The 20,918-nt window shown below is 39.7% G+C and overlaps 1 protein-coding gene across 14 annotated transcripts in view; it reads right to left on the reverse strand.

The window, feature by feature from the left end:
• SOX6 (SRY-box transcription factor 6) overlaps positions 1 to 20,918 on the reverse strand; it is a 481,944-nt gene that overhangs the window by 91,532 nt on the left and 369,494 nt on the right. For 13 of the 14 annotated variants that reach the window (XM_081840681.1, XM_081840683.1, XM_081840680.1 and 10 more), the window contains 2 exons: positions 13,865 to 13,988; positions 5,617 to 5,696 (listed from right to left, as the gene is read on the reverse strand). In XM_081840681.1, the coding sequence (XP_081696807.1) occupies positions 5,617 to 5,696; positions 13,865 to 13,988 (204 nt within the window). The remainder of the gene's footprint in view (positions 1 to 5,616; positions 5,697 to 13,864; positions 13,989 to 20,918) is intronic. The other variant, XM_081840674.1, reaches the window with a different exon arrangement.

Here is a 20,918-nt window from a genome sequence, read left to right on the forward strand (position 1 = left end):
CAAATAGCTCTCATTTTCGAAAGTAAGCCCACTGCGCAGCATCCTCCCAAACGTAAACTGTTTTAAGCTTACAGAAGAATACAAAGAACTCCATAAACTAAGGCAGGCCACAAAACTAACTTTTTCATTGGAGACAGGATGGGGGATGGGAGGGAAAGAAGCAAAGAATATGTCTCAGACATGCCAGTTCTTAAGAATACTATTTCTTCATAAAAGGCAACACTTAACATCTTAGCTATTTCAGGGACATATTTACATGACTGTCACATCACAAGAGCCTCTTTCCTGCACATTCTTCTTGACTTTACTGTAAGGGCCAGCACAAAAATAGCTGAGGAAAGCAAATGTCAACCCCAGTCCTGAAATTTATATGTGTGAGAGAATTAGAATAAGTAGAAATGTAATATATTGTTTACTGTACTGAGTGCCCTCTGTTCTCTAAAGGTCAAAAGCATTGTAACCTTAGAGTTACAGTTTCTGATTGTTCCCAGGGTTAAATACATTATCAGAATTAATGGTTCAAACCCCCTCAACCTTCAGATATATGAGTATTCATGCCTCCATCTGCCAAACTGTTCAACTAAAAATAGCATTCTTTGGCCTTCATTCTGCTAATACTGCACCCCTGAGGCAGGCTCTGCAATGCTTCAGCAGTACTTTGGATCTTCACCCAGTGGTATAACAAAAGGTCATTACTTTGTGTAAGAAAAGGGGGGCTGGGGGAGGAGAAGAGCAACAGACTAAAGAAGCATACTGCATGGGTATTTTGTTGTTGTTGTTTAATTTAGTTGATGATAAAAACTTCAGTCTTCCAGCACACAGCTGCAACCATAGCTAAGACTTGCCAAGCCTCATTAATGTTATACGCGATAAACTTTGAAGGACAAACTATACAAGAAACATCAGGGGAAAGGTAGGAACCATAGGTTTGCTTGCTTGCTCTCACTTCTGTTACACTTTCTCTCTCTCTCTCTCTTTCTCTCTCTCTCTCTCTCTCTCCCTCTCTCTCTTCAGAAGATCACATTTTCTAGGACTAACTCCAGCTAACATAATTGCAATGCATTATCACTTTCAATAATTTACCAGTGGTTGTCATACAACTGTACCATTTCTTTATTAACAAATTTTGTGTGTGTGTGTATTCTGGAACACTACTACTACTACTACTACTACTACTACTACTACTAATGTTATTATTTATACCCCGCCCATCTGGCTGGGCTTCCCCAGCCACTCTGGGCACCTTACAGAATATATTAAAAATTGTAAAACATCAGGCATAAAAATTTTCCAATACAAGGCTGCCTTACTGGTTTTGCTATGGGGAATGGAAGGAGAAATGATAGGAAGGCTTCACAAAAGATTTCATACAGTGAAGCCTTCTAGGACAGATGTGTGTCTACTGAGCTGCCATGGGATTTCCCAGGAACAGGGTTGCTATGAGTCCACTGAAAGGCTGGGAAACAATCCCTGAAGACTTTCATTCAGCTGCACACATGTACCCAGAGTAAAACTAATATAAATTCTACAAATTTAAAAAGTTTGTTTTTTATATATAAAAAAAATATAGAGTGGTAAAAAAATAAGAGGGACTAGTATAGGAGGACGACGAAAAGAAGAGAGGAAATACTGAATAATAGCACAAGCTGTATCACTGCTCCTTCTCTATCACCCTCATAAAAAACTGCCGATATGTATTAAGGAGGGTTGATTTAAACCATTATTTGTAAGCATGGTATGGTCCTTTCATAAACTCTTATAAAAATGCACTGCTGCATCTGGGAAAGTATCTCATGTCAGAAAGGTAGCTAGAATGGAATCGTGCAAAGTTGTACACATACCATGATTTTTCCACACAATTCATATAGATAAACATGGCTTCTGCAAGGACAAGCCATGTCTAACAAATGGACTTGGACTTTCAAAAATATTTCACCAAAGACTCCTGAGTACGCTTAACAGTCATGGAATATGAGAAGTGGCTCAGGAATTGGTTAAGCAGAGAGTAGGACTAAATGCAGAGGTCTCCAAATGGAGGGATGTAGAAAAGTGGAATTCCCCAAGGATTGGTATTGGGACCTGGGCTTTGAAACTTGTTCATAAATGGGTTGTACAGTGAGGTAGCCAAGACTTCTGCTGATGCTAAATTGTTCAGCATTGTTAAAACAAAAAGAGATTGAAAACAGCTCCAAAAGGACCTCTCCAAACTGAGTAAAATGGCACGGGCAATTCAATGTAGACAAGTGTAAAGTGATGCATGTTCATATATACACTCATGGGTCTGAACTGGCAGTGACTGACCAGGAAAGAGACCTTGGGATCCTAGTGAATAGCTCAATGAAAGTGTTGACCCAGCGTGTGGCAGCTGTGTAAAAGACAAATTCCATGCTAGGGATCACTAGTAAATGAATATCTTAATGCCATTATACAAATCTGTGGGGTGACCACATACTGTGTACAGTTCACATCACATCACATCACATCACATCACATCAAAATGAATATTGTAGAGTGTAAAAGGTTAAGAAAATGGCAACCAAATTGATGAAGGGGAGAGAACAACTCACCTGGGATGTAAGGTTGCAGCACTTGGAACTCTTAGTATAGGGGAAAGAAGAGTATGAGGTGGCGCGATAGAAATTTTTAAATTATGCAAGGCATGGAGAAAGTTTTTCTGCCCCGCTCATAACATTAGAACTCGTGGGGATCCAATGAAGCTGAATGTTAGAAGATTCTGGAGAGACAAGTACCTTTCGTATGCAACTCACACACAAAAGCCAGTGATGGGCTAAAAGAAGACTGGACAAATTCATGAAGGACAAGGATCTCAATAGCTACTAGCCATGATGCCTGTTTGCTGCCTCCACAGTCGGAGGCAGTATGTTTTGAATACAGCACAAGGAAAGACTGTTCTTGTAGTCATGTCCTGCTTGCAGGTTTCCCCACAACCAAGCATCTGGTTGGCCACAGTGAGGACACTAGACTAGATGGCTATTGGCCTGACTTATCAGCTTCTTCTTATGTTCTTAAGCTCTTTGATTCTGAGAGTGAATATGAAAACAACTATCAATGGTTCAGGAACACTTATAAAATGGTGTTTTAAAAAAGCTGATATTTTGCCATCTCTAAGGTTTGGGAGACAGATTACGTAAGAGTCTCAATCAGGAATTTCACTATTGGGTTTGGCAGAACTTCTAGAAAATGATCCAGATAATTGTGTTCTGAAGTACTTGTTGAAGTGCAAGCCTTTAGTTATTATCTGATCTCTTTAGCTTCTAAAAAAGCAATTAGATTATCTCTGAAATATGTAGGACACAGCCTCATGAGTAAGCCAACACATCATGTAAGTGATTTGTTTATTGGTAGTGTCATCTGTCTGTCAATGGAAATGTAAAATTTAAACAGAAACTTCGCAAGCACTGTGATAAAAAAATCTTTCAACAAAAAAACTGAAATGTGGGGGCAAATCTTAATATATATACTCTCATCCACTTTACAGTGGTGCCCCGCAAGACGAACGCCTCGCAAGACGGAAAACCCGCTAGACGAAAGGGTTTTCCGTTTTGGAGGCGCTTCGCTAAACGAATTTCCCTATGGGGTTGCTTTGCAAGACGAAAAAATATTGCGAGTTCCCGCGGGGTTTGTTCGCTTTTTTTCGCCCTTTCCCTAAGCGCTAAGCCGCTTATCAGCTGTTCCGCTGATAAGCCGCTTCACAGCTGATCGCTAAAAGCCGCTAGACTGCTAATAGCGCTAATCCGCTAAGCTGTCAATGGGCTTGCTTTGCAAGACGAAGAAACCGCTAGACGAAGAGAATCGCGGAACGGATTCTTTTCGTCTTGCGAGGCACCACTGTACTACTATGAGAACATGAAAGTAATTGTGTATCATGGATTGGTTGGACACAGAGAAATGGTGGGAGAAACCAGCTGGGGAACCCCCAGCAGAAGGCGGCTCAGAGCCAGGGGATTTGTGGTGGGACGAGGATGAGTGGTTGGAGGGAGAAGACTAAGAGGAGGTGTTGGCAGCTGAAGAGGAAACAGGGCTCAGTGAGCAAGGGGAGTCTATGGCAGAGAGCAGAGGTTGAAGCTGCATCAGGAGAGTAGGATGGAGGAGGCCAAGAGGCAGAGATGAGTTAGGCTGGTAAAGAGGCACAGGTGTCTCCACCTCTAGCTGCAACAAGCTCCCCTATCTCAAACACCACTATCTCAACTTAAGTTAACAAGTTATCTAATTTCTTCAGTGGCATCTCCTCAACATAGGTGGGCAGTCTCTATTGGGAGAGCCACAGTTCCCATCATCGCTGACAACTGTCCATGTGGATTGAAGCTGTTGGAAGTTGTAGACCAACAACAGCTGGAGGACAGCACATAGTTACCCCGACATAGGCAGCCTGCTTCTTCTTTTCAGCTCTTATTTACCATATACTGTGGCCAAGTGGGGTGAGGGGGGCAAGTTCTAGGCACTGTTGTTGAAGAGTTTCCTGCTAGGTGGCCTATTTGGCTGGCCATCCACATATGTAGCCTTATGTGACATCACCTGAAGAAGAACAGCTGACTATTAACAGGATTTTAAAATCCCCTTGCACCCCACAGAATGACTCTTTCATTGTGGCATAAATCACCCTGTTGCCTGCAAAAACTAATATCTGAATAAGCCTATGTGCCTCTGAGGTACCACAGCAATCTTTTGCTGCTAGAGACTTAACACTACTACTCTTTTGGCTGGTAATAGGTATAAGATATATTTGCCACATCATTTAAATGTCCAAGAGGTAAACCTCTAGCGCGATGACTAAACACCCCCCCCCCCCTTGTAAGCTTTTGACTGTTGCTTCATTATTTGACACTATTGTGCCTTTTCTTGGGGAATATTAAAAAGCTATATAATAAATTGGAGTGTAAATCATTTTCACACAACATTTAGTTCCCCCTATGACAAAAATAAATAAATGACCTAGCAAGGGACCAAACTCAGACTCCTGATGGCTGCTGGCATCCAACCAACTTAACGCATGGAAAGGCTGAGATTCCATAAATACAGAAGCTGCAAGTGTTCAGTTTATGAAACAGTCATCACCAAGCCCCAAAGAAAAAAAATAATGCATTTATTCAGACACCCACTATGAGCAAAAACAGCTAAACAGGGCACACTTAGAAGCAGCTTAAGAAACATAAATGCTATTAATATATCTTCCAGTAAATAGTTACATACTTTTTCTTCCCCAGTCTCAAAGCAGAGAACATGTACAGAGTACAGAGCTTAGCACAAGTTAAGCACTTTTAAAAATCACTTTGGTTTTAATAGAAGAATCAAATAATACTTATTTGACCAAAATCAATTGGATTAAAAAGTGCTTAATTTAAGCAGGATCCTGCCCAAAATGTATTAACTTCATTGTTATAAAATACGAAGTTGGCTGTAGCTGTATTTCCCAGCATCAAGGCTGACAGCATGCTGTTCTGTTTGCAGCATGTTAAGTACATAAGGTGTTAATCCTTCTGGGGCTGTGCTTAAAAAATTATTTAACATTCAAGCCATTACTTAGCATACAGCTGGTTAGCAGTTTTCCACTAAAGCATTGGCTTCAAGCCCACATATTTTTGTTCTGGCACATACCTGGAGCTGTAAAGGGCTGAGTCCAGAAGCAGCAGCAGCTGCCATTGTTGATGGAATGAACTGCACAGGATAGTTATCACCTGTCGAGAAGAACAATGCATACAGGTTTAGACAATGAGCAGAGAATAGCAGCAGACAAGTATGAACAGGGCCTGTGCTCCACAACACTGCTCTAAGCCTAAACATCTGCAAAAACAAAAGGGGGTTGCTGGGCACAGACTTGCAACTCTAACTTGGAACTTCTGCTCAGCAGATTGCTAGTAGGCAAACTGGCAAAACATAAAATGCAATGCTTAGACCCAAGCATGCCGGCTCTTATTACGGATCACAAAGCATAGCTGCCTTGGAAAATAATTGTTCATTTAAGATAGGTTTCAATTGATAAGCGACACAAAGTGCTATGTGCCCAGTCTTGTCAGATGCTGTGCATCTATTTCTCTAGATTTAAAATAAATAATTGCTGCACAGCAGCAATTATTTGGGGTAACAGGTAAATTAATGGACATGGTCTGATTTCAATAAATTGCTCTGAAGTAACCTTGATGGACATCCCATGCACAGAGAAACAAGAACAAAACAGCAGCAGATCCTGAGCTCTTTTCCTCCCATATCACTGGGGCAGTGAGAATGTGATCAGACACACATATTCAGTGTCGATTACGGATTGGACTCTGCAAGGTGGCACTGAATTTGACCCAGAACTCAGCTCACAGCAAAGAAAGCACAATCTCTTTCAGGATTGTCTCTCCCAAGACCACTGCAATCCCATTCCTGGTGTCTCACACTCAGGTAGGACAAAATAAAAAAATTCCTTCCAGTAGCACCTTAAAGACCAACTAAGTTAGTTCTTGGTATGAGCTTTCGTGTGCATGCACACTTCTTCAGATACCATGACTTCTTCAGATACCATGCACACGAAAGCTCATACCAAGAACTAACTTAGTTGGTCTTTAAGGTGCTACTGGAAGGAATTTTTTTATTTTGTTTTGATTATGGCAGACCAACACGGCTACCTATCTGTAACTGGAACTCAGGTAGGACTATTTCAAGAGCACCCCTGTTACCAGTCTTCCTTTATCATTAATTTGTGATCTTCATGTATCCTTCAGGGCAAAAGGGGAAAGATGTGCCCAGCAATGTGCAGAAGAACCCTAGATCATTTCTCAACAAAATGAAAGCAAGACCTAATTATCTGCTTACTGTTCTTAAAGTAACCATCTCCCATGAAATCAAGGAACATGCAGAACACTGTGAATTAATTTTGTGACTACTCATGCATTATGGAGGGAATGAATTTTTGAAGGGGGGGGCTCAAATGACTAAGAGCACAGCATTCCCTCAGCAAGCCCCCTACCCCTGGTTCTCTATCTCCTGTCCTACTCCACAAGCAGGAGAACAGAAGGTAGGTAGAGGAAGAGCATGCTCTCACTATACAAAAGTGTCTTTTCCCACCTGGGATTCAACTTCAAATCCCAGGATCCCCAGTGGATAAAAATGCTCTACATATTGGTTGGAACATGTATTGATTCAGCTGCCTCCATCTTCTCCTAGGTAAGGGTTGGGCTTTGGGGTTTTTTAAGAGCTGTGCATAAACGGCTTCTCAAAATTCACCAGTCTATTTGTAGGTGGGGGAATTGAGAAGACTGGTTCACTGAATTTCTCCCAGGGGCGGGGAGAAGTTCTCCAACCGTGTTTTAGGGGAGTTGCTCACAAGAAGTAGTGGTGGTAGCACAGCCTTTTCCCTTTGTTTATGCCAATGTAAATGCAGCAGCAACTTCATGGGCAGCCTGGCCATCATTCTGCACAATTCTATGGACCTAGTATCGTTCCAGGGCACAGTGGGGAAGACATGGTGGTTGACATGAAAAGAAGGTGCCGAACATTCAGGAAAAAAATGTTTCTGAGAAATTTCATCTCAGCCTGGGTTCCCTACTTCACCTCTAAGATGGGTCAGTGCTCTGATCAAACACTGAATTAGCCCCAAAGTCATTATCTACTCCACATATTGGCAACAGAATACATTCACAAGTCCCTACTGAGCATTGAAAATAAGCTGTTTGGATAATCATACTTTAATTGCATAGATGGGTTTGTTCACATTGATATTTGTCAACACGCATTTCCAGCCTTGCTCCCTATCCTCCGCACTCCCTTTGTTTCCACCTCCACTGTTGAAATTTAGATTATGAGGTCACTGAGCCAGGGAACTGTCATTTTTGTCACGAGACTCTGTAAAGTACCATGCATATTGATGATGGAATATGGGTTGGAATACATCTATCAGCATTTTACATCTTATATAAACAGTAAGCACAAGACACAAAGCTACAGAATCCCTAATGTTTATAAGAATACAATCATAGGTACTACTGCAATTCCAGGGTATTTATAAAATTACTGCTAAAATAAGAAGCCCAGAAAAAAAGAGGATGCTTGCTGCCTATGTGAATATGGTTACCTATATATGGTACCTTTTCAGATTATCACCACAACTAGGCAGTGTCTGTAGCCACCCCACCCCCCATGCCATTTTAGCACGCTTTTGCAAAGTAGAAAGCAGAATGGGAGAGGGGGAGGAAGGGAGGTTAGAAAATGAACTTGCAATTAAAAAAAAAAGACAGTGATTGATAAATTACACAATAACCATGCTTTAATAGAGTATCACTTCAGCTTCTTATTTAAAGTCAGTGTTATGTACTATCTCTAGGCTATGTTTTAATAAGCTGCTCCTCTGTACATTTTTTACATTTATAATAACCAAGCTGCTTTGCATCAACTCTATATTACATTTAGAATGTAATAAGGTAGGTGCGGTGTAGAAGGGATACAAAACAATGCAGTCAGGGGATGGCAAGTTTTCCCCTACACACATAACACCTCAATTCCCAAGCCTCTGAAATCCTCATAAAGCACCCTCCCTCTGCTTACCACCCAAAGCGCCACAGGACTCAGATAAGCTCAGTGTAAATGTTAAGTTGCTTTCACTTTTTAAACAAATTGTGAAGTTCTAATCCACAATGTCTCTCTGCATCATATCCATAATACCTCATCAGACCATTGAGCACAGTATGTGCTTGTACACAGTCCACTAACAATTGGCTTCTGATTGCATATGGAGCACTGCTACAATGCCTTTGCTAACCTACATTGTGCTGGTGTCCTATGGAGTAACATTCATAAAATCTGATCTTATTTTCCCCCTTTCTATGAGGTTGATTTTAGTTTGCAGAGGGCTGATGTTGTTTTTTAAATAACTAAATTGCTTTCTTAAAGTATAAAACTCTTGCCTCTCTATGGTTAGATAATTCTGCTTATCTTCTTTGAAGGCTAAACAAAATTATCTGGATACAGGGTATCCTCATCAAAAAGTTAAATAATGTTTCTTTGGTAAACAGACTTTAAAAAAAGAAGTCATCACAAAGATATTGAATAAATGATGCTTTAAATAGGAGAGAAATAAGCATTCAAGCACAAGCATGGACTGCATTGCTGAACATTTCCAAGGCATTCTTTCTTTAAATATTATGAATTATTTATCCCCGTTCCATGCAGCAACCCTGCCACTATTTCCCCCTTTTGTAAATTCAAGAGTAGTTGCTTTATTTGTACTAAAACATTTTCCATGTCAAACATTTTTTTTAAAAAAAAATAATATCAAACCCTAAAAGAATTCCCTGTAGCACTCCTTTTTCACAGCTGTCATGCTTCCATGAATACACACACACACACACACACACACACACACACACACCTTAAAGTTAATTTATTAGTGTCTATACCACACCCTATAGTGTTCTCTGGATCACCTGGTGGCTATGGCTTTCCCTTTTACTTATGACATCCCCCCCATTTCTATGTTTCTCTCTCCCCGACCCCCCAAATCATGAAGTGTCCCTTCTAGGATTAAATGGAAGCATTTTAAAGTGAACTGTATATGGTTAACGTAATCCTACTGCATTATATAATAGCATTATCCAGAGAACAAAGCATGACACTTCATACGAATGGAATGTTTTGCTGACAGGAGTAGAACTAAAGCAGGGACAGGTTCCTTGTGGGGAGAGGCAGGGGCCAGGAGCTGGGGACAAAGGAGAGAGATGGTGGAAGTTTTACATTTTTAATTGCAGAAGATGCATATTTCCACTTTTAATTTTCCAAGCACGCACACCACACACACACACACAGACACATACAAAATAGATCAAGGATCTTATTGGTAGCTGTCTTGGCAATCTATCACTCAACATGTTGTAGCAATTTTTTTCAAATTTGTTTCTGGATTTGGAATGCTTGCGTGAGGACCTATTCTTCTTTAATTTTATGAAGGTAGACAAAACAAGTCAGAACAGGTCCTTTGAAGGCATAGGTGTGTACTAGTCTTGATTACTGGAAGAATGGCTCAAGGAACGGGGTGGGGGGAACAAATCCCCAGTCATCCTTGTTTTGAAAACTACTCTTCTCAGCTCCCCGGCTTTGCTGAATGTCTATTTATATTGGTGCTTCTATTGTTTATATATACATAGGTGCTTATTAAGTCCCAGAATGATTTACCAACTTCTATTTCAGATTTCAAACTGGCCAGTGCTCTTTAAACAATTGTGGGCAGCCACAGCACATACTAGAAACATATTGTTCTAGATCCAGAGCAAAGCAGTGTTTCCTGGTTTTGAACATTAAGGGCTGCTCCGTACATTTTCATTTTCCTACATGGAAGGCACCTTTCATTCTCTGAAACAGTTGGAAATTTGTGTATAGACCATGACTTCCGATGATTCTACACAAATGTTTGTTGCTCTGTGTGCGCAGGTCAAGAAGTCCAATTGACCACAGCTGTTCGCTACATGCTCAACCACTTTGAACACTGATCAGTTTCCCTTCCAGTGTATTTGACAAAACAATGTTAATGCTAATTAATGTAAATTGCTAAAGAATTGCACAACCCTTCCTAGAATAAAAAGCAAGGGATTTGATCTATAGCTCTCGGTGCTTTATAGCTTGCTTCTGACATAATAAAAATAACAGTATAATAGAGTTGTTAGCTCAGATCTAGTCTTGCAAAAAGAACAGCCAAAATGGCAAATCTGAGTTATGCAGATGTTCTGATTTAACCATTTTTGTAGTTAATTCTTAGGCACATCCTTTAATCAGGAAGTGAAGAACACCTTTTCTAAACTAAGCAAAACAAGGCCTCAAAATAAAAAGTATGGCAGCACAAAACACCTTGGTTTTTGTTTTGCTTTTGACATATAATCTGAACAACTGAAACTATTAAGAATGTTAAGACTGTGTGTGTCAAGAACCCTGCAGGATCGTACCAAAGTTCTGTCTAGTCCTGTATCCTGTTTCCACAGCAGCTAGCCAGATGCAAATGGGAAGCGCATAAGCAGAATATGAGCACAACAACATTCTCCTGCTACTTTCCCTTAGTCACCGCATGGCACAAAAGAAAGAGGCTATGGGAGTAGGGAGGACCCTAAATCATGATATTAGCCACTTCTGGATCTTGAACACTACGAGTATAAATTCACAAAAACAACATAGCTATAGGACATCACCTGCATTACCTAAGAAATCCTCACAACAATTATGTAAAGTAGATCAATGTTATTATCTGCATATAGCAGAGAAAACAGTTCACAGTGAGAAATAGTGGTTTGCCTAAGGAAACTAGTGAGCTCATAAATTAGATGAGATTTGAATCAGGGACTTGCTGGCTCACTGCTCACTTTCTTAGCCACAACACTTAGACCAGCTTTCATATTTCCTACCCAGTAACATTTCCCCCATGCTTGACTAAATTAACAGTCAACTAGCATGTCTTCATATTTGCCAAAGATCTCAAACCATTCATAGTATTTTTTCATGATATGGAGTCAAAGTAATCAAGAGTAATTGCTCGATCCATGCAAATAATTGTTGGCTTTGTAATAGCTCTACTTTATGTATGTAATTTAAATATGGTCCAACTTCTATAGTAGGGTGTCCTGAGAGAATTGTCAAGTGTATGTGGGTCAGCAGACAACAGTAATTTGAGTTACACAGCATCTTAAAGTTTTAATTAATCTGGTATATGCTATATATACCAAAAGGAGTACCTATAAAAATTAATTAGGTGATCTATGCAGCCCAGATTTCTCAATTAGTACTTGCTATGCTGGAAAATTGTATTATACAATCTTGAGAAGTATGCTAGCTAATTTTAAGAAATCTGTTATCACATTCATGACTGATATTTGCTAGCTTGGGACCCTGTAATCTCTAATAGCTGTGACACAAGGGCGGAGGTAGGAGACATTGTTGGCATGCAGAAGGTCCCAGCTTCAGTCCCTGATCTCTCCCATTTTTGTTTTTTTAAGGCTCAGATACATGAGACATGAAATATTCCTTCCTGAGGGAGTATATAGCGTTGCGTTCTTCTGATCATTCCATCAGCGCAAGAATTTTGGCTTGCAGGACAGAATGAGCTCCCCTCTTCTGCCCCTTGCTGTTCCTGGTGTTCTCCTGACCCCTCCTGAATCAATTTCTGGGACATGGGGGAGGGGAGGAAGGCAAGTCCTGTTGTGCAAGTGTAGTCTTTGCTCAGGGCAGTAATGGGACCTGTTAGCTGAATGCCTCCTTTAGCCCCTAGAGATAAGGAGTGTGACCCAGCAAAAGGCCACTTCTTGTGTCCCATGTAGGTGACTCAACTTGCATTGTCCAAAAAAGTCAAGGATAGAAGGAAATATGAGAGGCATGCACAAACCTACGACTCCCTGTAATGCCCTTGCATGATGCCTGATGTGCAAACCTGGAGGGGAGAAAACTACATCTAAAACTTCCCTTAAAATGACACCTACAAGCAGGGACTGTGCCAGTTTTCTTATCTTCTTATATAGCTTGGTTGTTCACATTGCCAATAGTTAGACTGGTTTCAACATGTTTAGTACATAAAAGGACAATGTTTCTCACTCACATGAGGACATCATCATTTCACAGATTACCGGTAATTGGGGGAAGTTAAGGCAAAGTATGCGTCCCAGATCACAAATCAGTCAATGACTAAGTGGAGGGCTAGATTCTAGCCATTCCAGTCCAATTCTGACACTTAGCATTTAAAAATCAATTTTCCGTAAATGTATTTTTAAGAAACTACCAAGAAAGAGCAAAGCGGAACAAATGGAAATAATTTCTGCAGTGTTATTTGGCACAATATCTTACTAAACTTACTTGAAAGGAGTTTATATTTAACTTGGATTACATTTAGTATGCAGTTTACATTCTAAAACATACGGTTTGGTTTCAGAACCGATCCCACCTTTTTCTGAAAGCCACTGCAATAGTCCCATTAACAGCAGTAGCAGATTCCAAATGAAAATTTTGCATCTAACATTCAAAGGAAATGCTGTAACCATTTTGTTGTTTAATATTAATTAGAGGGGGTGAGATTAATTAGAAAAAATAAAGATGCTGCTTCTGGCTGAGATGTAGGTTTACAAGGAATATACACATGAAAATAAGGTTGATTTTTATTTACTTAAATATCTCCTTACCCTGAGTTTCTTTGCTAATGTGGCTTTAAACATTTAAAGTCCTGTTTACAAGGAGACTCTGAAAGTAGCTTCAAACCATTATATCCCTAATTGAATTCCCCAGGAGCACAGTAAACTCAAAGGAATAAAGAAAGAAATCATAATATTTGCTGAATCATCTCCAAACATCTCTCACTGCGAAGTTGCATGACCTGTTACAAGCCTGAATTGATGATTGTAGCTGAACTGCTGAAACCTCTGTTATTTAGATGGAAATCGTATAAATTGCTGCCCAATTGAAATACACAAATTAAATCATACCTACCTTTACTTTTTATCTCTAATTATAAAGATGGCTTGCACAAAACACTAGTATGTGTATATATATATATTCCGATGATAAAAGGGCCTTAAAAAGATATATATGTAACCTCATAAAGAGTCAGGCTACTCTCACAAATTGGCAGAGAAGAAAGTCAATAAATTCAAAAGAAATAATTTTGTGGTATACAGAAGTAAAATAAATATGGCCCTGAGAATTCAATTCCCTGGTTCTCTCTGGAAGAAGTTTTCATCTAGACTTGCAAAAGAAATCCACATATTTCCTTTCCTCCCCACCCCTTCCCCCAGCTTAAATCCCCCAGCTTTTACATATCACTGTCCATACCAGGCAGATTACAAGGAGTAGCCATGGCTAATATCGTAACATGTTAAATAGCTTCACAACCCTGTCAACGTACCTGGCTTGTAAGTTATTCCTGGGGGGAAAAGGAATCCCTGCTGGGCTGCAGCAGCCGCTGCCAATGTCCGCTGGTCGTGTGGAAAAATTGGGATCATGAGCGGAGGCATGTGACCCTGAACCTGCTAAACAGAAGACAGTCTCTGATCAGAAATAGCACAAATTTGTCTTGACAGATAACTCTCCAGCACTGATAGTGTACCTGCATTCACAGAGTCCAACCAAACCTTCTCCTAACCATAATCCTTGCCAATTTCACATTGTCACATCAAAGCCATAGTAGCTTTGTTCTCCCTCAATGTCAAAGGTGCAACAACCTGTACTTTTTTTTTGTTCTACTAAGTTTTGCTTAAATCTGGGCCTGCTCTAAAAGAAGATTTCTCTCACTCTCCTTTTTGTTTTTTATCCTGCTTCTGTACTTTATAGTTTCATTTGTTTCTAAAATGATGTTACGTTCAAGTGCAAAATTCAAGCACTTTTTAAAAATTCAACCTACTGAACCTATACGGCAAATAATTCAATGTTTTCAAAAGACTAGCAAAATTTCAGTACCTCTTTAAATGAAACCAAAATTCTTGGCTTTCAATTAAACTAATATTTTGCTTGTCTATCCAGTTTATAGCTTTAAACACTATCATAAAGCCTGGTATTTATTGTGTGGTATTGACCATTTTAGAATTAATCCCACTGCATCAAATTTCATATGACCTTCATAAATGTATCAAAAGCCAAAACATTGAAATAAAATAAAAATACAGAAGCAGAAAATTATTCAGATACTCATCAGGCTTTATATTTGGGCAAACAGAACTAGAGAGGTGGGAATCAGGAGATTTTAATATTCAGCTTTATTTCTCCAGATACCTGGATCATGACAACTATGCCAAAAGATGGCTGGATCCAATGAAATGCCATGTTTCTTTTTTCTTTTGGCTTACTCAGAACTAATGCAAGGATTTTGCCGATGATTACAAAAAAGTATAAAAATGAATTGTTTTATAATCAGAAAATAATTCCAGCCCCTTCTCTTGTTGCAAAAGAGTGGTTTCAAATTCTATTAAAAATAAACTTCAATGGCTTTTTGTTGGGATTTAATTCCTACAAAACTTTTTTAGTGGTAAAAATCCATATGTTGACCTATGACACTGTTTAAATAGTGCCAAATTTTCTTGTCATATCCATGTTCCTCTCCCAACATCTGATGCAGACCAGAAAGGCTACTGTGTGTGCGCTTCTAAGAGAGCTAATTTACCAACAACTCTTCTCTGGGGGAAAAGCCCTAAGATGTAGGTTAATAAAGGTCAAGCAAAACATAAACACTTTACAGTATTTTTCGGAATCCATTTCTCAGGAAAATCAACTTATAATAAAAAGGTCTTTGTGCAATTACTGCCATGGCACTGGGGCGTGAAAGAAACTAGCTATGAGAGGCCATTTCTTTTATTTTAGCTGACGTAAGCCCAGTTTCTCCATGTTAGCGACAAATTTAACATGGTTAAATTGAAGTCGATCCCCCTGTGTCCAGTATCAACTTTTTATACACTACCAAGTTGGTTGCATGATAATTGTTCCTATAGGCCGTTGAATAAACAAGCAAAAACAATGTCAGTGTCTAATGGCGGCGGTACACCATCAGTTAGGAACTAAATAAAATGAGTTTCACAATAATTTTGAGTGCTTTTAGAGTGGATGTTGAATCAAACTGATCCAGAGTCATCAACAACTCCTGGAATCGAAGTAGTAAAGAGTAAACTTGAAGTCATCTATCACAATAGCCATGTAGACTATGGCCAGTTGGTGCAGACAAAAGCCAAAAGACAACCGCATTTACTTGAGAAGGAAGCAGCAGTGGCCATTTCTGGAAGTGACTGAAGTTTGTTCCTCTGGTGTGCATGATTTATGACAACTGTACATTAAAAGCAAAATTAGATGTTATAGGTTGGCTGGGTTGCTACTCAAATATATTTGATTTCCCCCCCTCTGTCTATAATATCATCCAGTGAAACATATTGTGTGACATGGTAGTCATACGGTGAGTGCCCCCCCCCCCATTACTATTTCAGATCACTGACTGCTACTGCACATTGGAATATATGGTAGTTTATTTATGCTAAAATTTCAGAGAAGATCTATTCATGTGTAGATCTGGTATTTTTTATTTATTAATTTATATTCACTCTAAAAAATGGAAAACTAGGATCTCTCAGGGCAATAAGGGACTAGCCCTTACCAATGTGATAGCTATACGTATGGTGGCCTATCTATCTATGTATCCATCCATTCATCCATACTGCCCTTCGTCCAAAGATTACAGGGCCGTTCACAATATAAAAACAAAAAAATACATACTACAGTGGTACCTCGGGTTAAGAACTTAATTCGTTCTGGAGGTCCGTTCTTAACCTGGAACAGTTCTTAACCTGAGGTACCACTTTAGCTAATGGGGCCTCCTGCTACCGCTGTGCCGCTGCTGCACGATTTCTCTTCTCATCCTGAAGCAAAGTTCTTAACCCGAAGTACTATATCTGGGTTAGCGGAGTCTGTAACCTGAAGTGTCTGTAACCCAAGGTACCACTGTACATACAAATGAAGACAATACCCCCCCAACAGTTTAAAAGGACATAGATTGATTAATTAGCCAAAGGCCTGGGAGAAGAGGAATGTGTTTGTCTGGCACCTAAAGATATGCTACAAAGCTGCCAGGCAAGCATCCCTGGGGAGAGCATTCCACAAATGGGGAGCCACCACAGAAAAGACCCATTCTCGTGTTGCTGCCCTCCAGGCCTCTCATGGAGAAGGCACACAAAGAAGGACTTCAGATGATGATCACAGGGTCTGGGTCACTCCATATAGGGACTGGTAGTGCTTGAAGCATTGCAATTCTGAGCTTTTTAAGGCTTTAAACCAGCACTCTGAATTGGGCCTGGAAACTAATTGTCAGCCAGTGCAGTTGGGCCAGGATTGGTACAATATGCTCAAACTATCTTGCCCCGGTGAGCCACCTGGCCACTGAATTCTGCACCAGCTGAAGTTTCCAAACTGCCTTCAGAGGCACCCCCATGTATAATATGTTGCAGCAATCTAACCTAGAGTTTACCAGAGCATAGACAACAGAAGTTAGGTTATCCCTGTCCAGATAGGGGTGCAGCTGGGCCACCAGCCAAAGCTGACTGAAGGCACTCCATGCTACTGGAGCCACCTGAGCCTCAAGTGATAGGAAAGATCCACAAGTACCCACAAACTGTGTACCTGCTCCTTCAGAGGGAGTGTAATCCCATCAAAAGCAGGCAACCTTGCACCCATCCAGTCTAGGTAAACACCAACTAACAATGCCTTAGTCTTATTGGGATTGAGCTTCAGATTGTTGGCTCTCATCCAGTCCATTACTGAAGCAAAACAACGTTCCATCATATCTACTGCTACACCTGCAGATGTAAAGGGAAAATAGAGCTGTGTGTCCTCAGCATATTGCTGCCAACATACTGTAAGACTCCATATGACTCCACTCAGTGGTTTCATGTAGAAGCTAAACAGCATGGGGATAAAACTGAACCCTGAGCAACTCCACATTGAAGGCTCCACAGGGCTGAACAGCACTCCTCAAGCAACACCCTCTGGAAACGACTATTCAAGTAGGACTGGAAGCACAGTGAGAAGAATACCTTTGATGGGGGGCCCATAATATGGTAAAAAACAAGGTGGAGGGCAAGGAAAGTGAAACCGCTATGTGCTTTTCTGATTTGCAGTCACAAGGCTTGAAGCTTACAAACAGATTATGGGAATGAAGCTTCCACAAACCTTCATACTTTAAGTGTGGATGTTCTTAAATCCTCTAATATCCAGATAATGTGGCACAGTAGAAGCAGACAAGACTTAAAGGTAAAGGTAAAGGGACCCCTGACCATTAGGTCCAGTCGTGACCAACTCTGGGGTTGTGGCACTCATCTCGCTTTATTAGCCGAGGGATCCGGCATACAGCTTCCGGGTCATGTGGCCAGCATGACTAAGTCGCTTCTGGCGAACCAGAGTAGCGCACAGAAACGCTGTTTACCTTCCCACCGGAGCGGTACCTATTTATCTTTGACGTGCTTTTGAACTTTTGGCAGGAGCAGGGACTGAGCAACGGGAGCTCACCCCGTCGCAGGGATTCGAACCGCCGACCTTCTGATCGGCAAGTCCTAGGCTCTGTGGTTTAACCCACAGCGCCACCCGCATCCCTATCCCTAGACAAGACTTAGTGTCCCCTTTTTTCTGAGTTAACCAGAAACAAGTGTATATTGGAGCACCAGGACAGATGTATAAGGTGTGTAGTGAGAACACGAATCCCTACACAGGACAAAAGGCATAAAGTATGCACTATGGAGTAAAATGTGCCCTCCCTTTTTTAAAAAATAAAATAAAATAGCATACACAGTGATGATAATTTGAACTAAGCTACTGGCATTCTCTCTGGGTATGCTGGAAGCAAACATTGAAGATGTAGCCCTTAGTGTTTTATGCTAGTTGATCTAGCAGGGTGAGGATAGCCAGCTTCATTAAGTCATATAAATTCTCAAAAAGGTTAATTGCTTCTCTGTTCCTTGAGTCTTTCTGAAAAATCATGACACCAGCAGATGCCAAAGAAAAACTCAGGACTCTCTCTTCTTCCTCTTCAGAAAAGCAATATATTGTTGCACCAACACCTCTTTCTTTCTGTCTCCTTTGCTAACTTGATGATGGTGCCTTTTTATTTTTGCCATCTGCCCTGGAGCTTCATTAAAGATACATGAATGGACTAACTAGCCTGATATCTTGTGAGGAACAGGTGCTATTGTTTGTCCCTGAAGACTTGCACTAAAGATCTGACTCTGAATACTTGAGAAAGAGCATCTGCAGCAGTCAGTCAGAGAGCAACTTGGCAAAGACCTTGCTATGTGCTAATGTGCAAACAGAGTGACACTCAAGGGGACTCATTTTCTCTTTCATGAAGATTTAACTTTCTTTTTTCTAACATGATTGAAAATAACTACTGAAATCTGAACAATCCTCTTTGTTTAATGCCTGTCACTCAGCTACAGAAGAGAAGCTACAAGAAGTTCTGATTTCATTCCCTGTAAAATAGAGATCCATTGAAAAGTAATTCTTGATGTCTCCCAATTCACAAAACAAATCGTCACTTAAAGTAACCACAGTTGAAGACTGTTGAAAACAAAGGATTTTTAAAGGCTTTGTCTAATTCTGTTGTTGCCTCAGATTTTAGTTTCAGGGGATTGCTAAATTTAGGTTTCTGTTACTGCTTTGTGTATTTAGCTGTGGTCTTTGCAAGTGCAACAAACAGTTATGGCTAAAATCATATGACATTTTGTAATAATGGTATAACCCTCCAACACCTTGGAGTGGCTTTGCATCCATCAAAAAGGAAAAAAAGTTTTATATCATTCCATCACCAAGCAGCAGATTCAGTCTACTTAGATTCAGGCACTTTTAACAGCACTAAAGAACTGGCAAGTGAACATCACATTAGTAACATATGCTTTAATATTCCAAATGCACTGTATATCCATCTTTAAAGATGTGCACAGATGTGTATTGATTTATGGTTCATGTTTATTTGTTGATACACAAATTTGTTATACATGCTGTAATTTAAAATAAATAAATAAATGATGTGCACATGACAGACAAGGAAATAGCTATTCTAAAATGTCAGTTCTAATTTTATATCTCTGGGTAATATTTCCTATTTTTGCAAGGAAGTATGTTAAAAGGTAATTTACTTTGGATAATTTAAACAACTGAGTGAACAATATTATAGTTTGTACTAGCTATGATTCATAAAACTGTCAAAAGTTCCCTACTAAAGGCCAGAGCCACTCTATAAAGACATAAGGGATGTCTTACTACAGCTTTACAAAACTCTACCAAACATTATTGCACTTTATTGCCCTATATTTGACATTCTAATATGAGAACCTTATTCTTTGCCTGTAAAAGAATAAAAAGAAGTATACACAGATATGCAGGGCTAGTTCGATTCAGGAGCTCCTTGTGTGTATATATAGAGCAAAGCCAGCTATAGATAGTTAGATGTTATTATACACACATACAGCAAATGTACAGCCAACAAATTCCCTAAATGTTGGGAAAGCCCTGCACACTTTAAAATACAATCTACATGTAGTGTTATTAGTTCCAGTCTACAATCCAATTAGGGTGTGTTACATTACTGCGCTCATAGTTTATGACAAATTTATGATGAAATGGTCATCTGATTGTGTCAGGCTAAATTATGCACCTAGATTACCAACAAGCCTATAATGAGATGAGTAGTGTGGAGCTGGTTCATCAATATGTATCCCCTTTGCTTCTTTCTTCACTTATACTTGATGTAAATCCATATTTTTACTGCCTGTCTACTGTTGTGATCAGTTTGTAGCTATACATTTAGTCATATAGTATAATATGGGAACAAAAAGACATCTAAATCCTATTTTATAATGCTAAAAGAATGAAAAATGACTAATTAAATAACTTTAAACTGTCTACGCTTTCATGAAAGAGTCACTAGGAGGGAAGGAAGATGTCTCAGCTATAAAAAAATTAATAAAACATGTTATGCAAAAGTGAATTTATGGCTCATTTGGAATTAGAGATCTACCACCTTCTCAATCCATACAAATGCATAATCTTGTCAATTAAATATTATTGTTAAGGTCTAGTAGTATGTTAAAATCACTTTAAAGTGCAACTAAGGAAAATTCATGTGTGTTTATTACTCCTTATGGGTCTATTAGTGGGCATTTTATTCAGATTCGTGTTGTAAAATCTGCATAAACTCAGCATATTGTTATCCCCATGTGTGCATTTGTTTGGTTAAAGCATAACAGCAAATCTCGGTTACTACAACTTCTGAAAAAGTCAGGAGTGCTAAAAGAGTCTCACTTTTTAAGCAGAATGAAACAGTTTATGGCTACAAGAGAGAAAAGTTGACTATTATGCAAATTTTCACAGTCAGTGGTCACTCTGCCATGACAGAAGACAGAACAAGTCCATTAATTCAAATATCCCATAAGACT

This window comes from Podarcis erhardii, assembly GCF_964252035.2.
Source record: "Podarcis erhardii genome assembly, chromosome: 1".
Classification (NCBI taxonomy): Eukaryota; Metazoa; Chordata; class Lepidosauria; order Squamata; family Lacertidae; genus Podarcis; species Podarcis erhardii.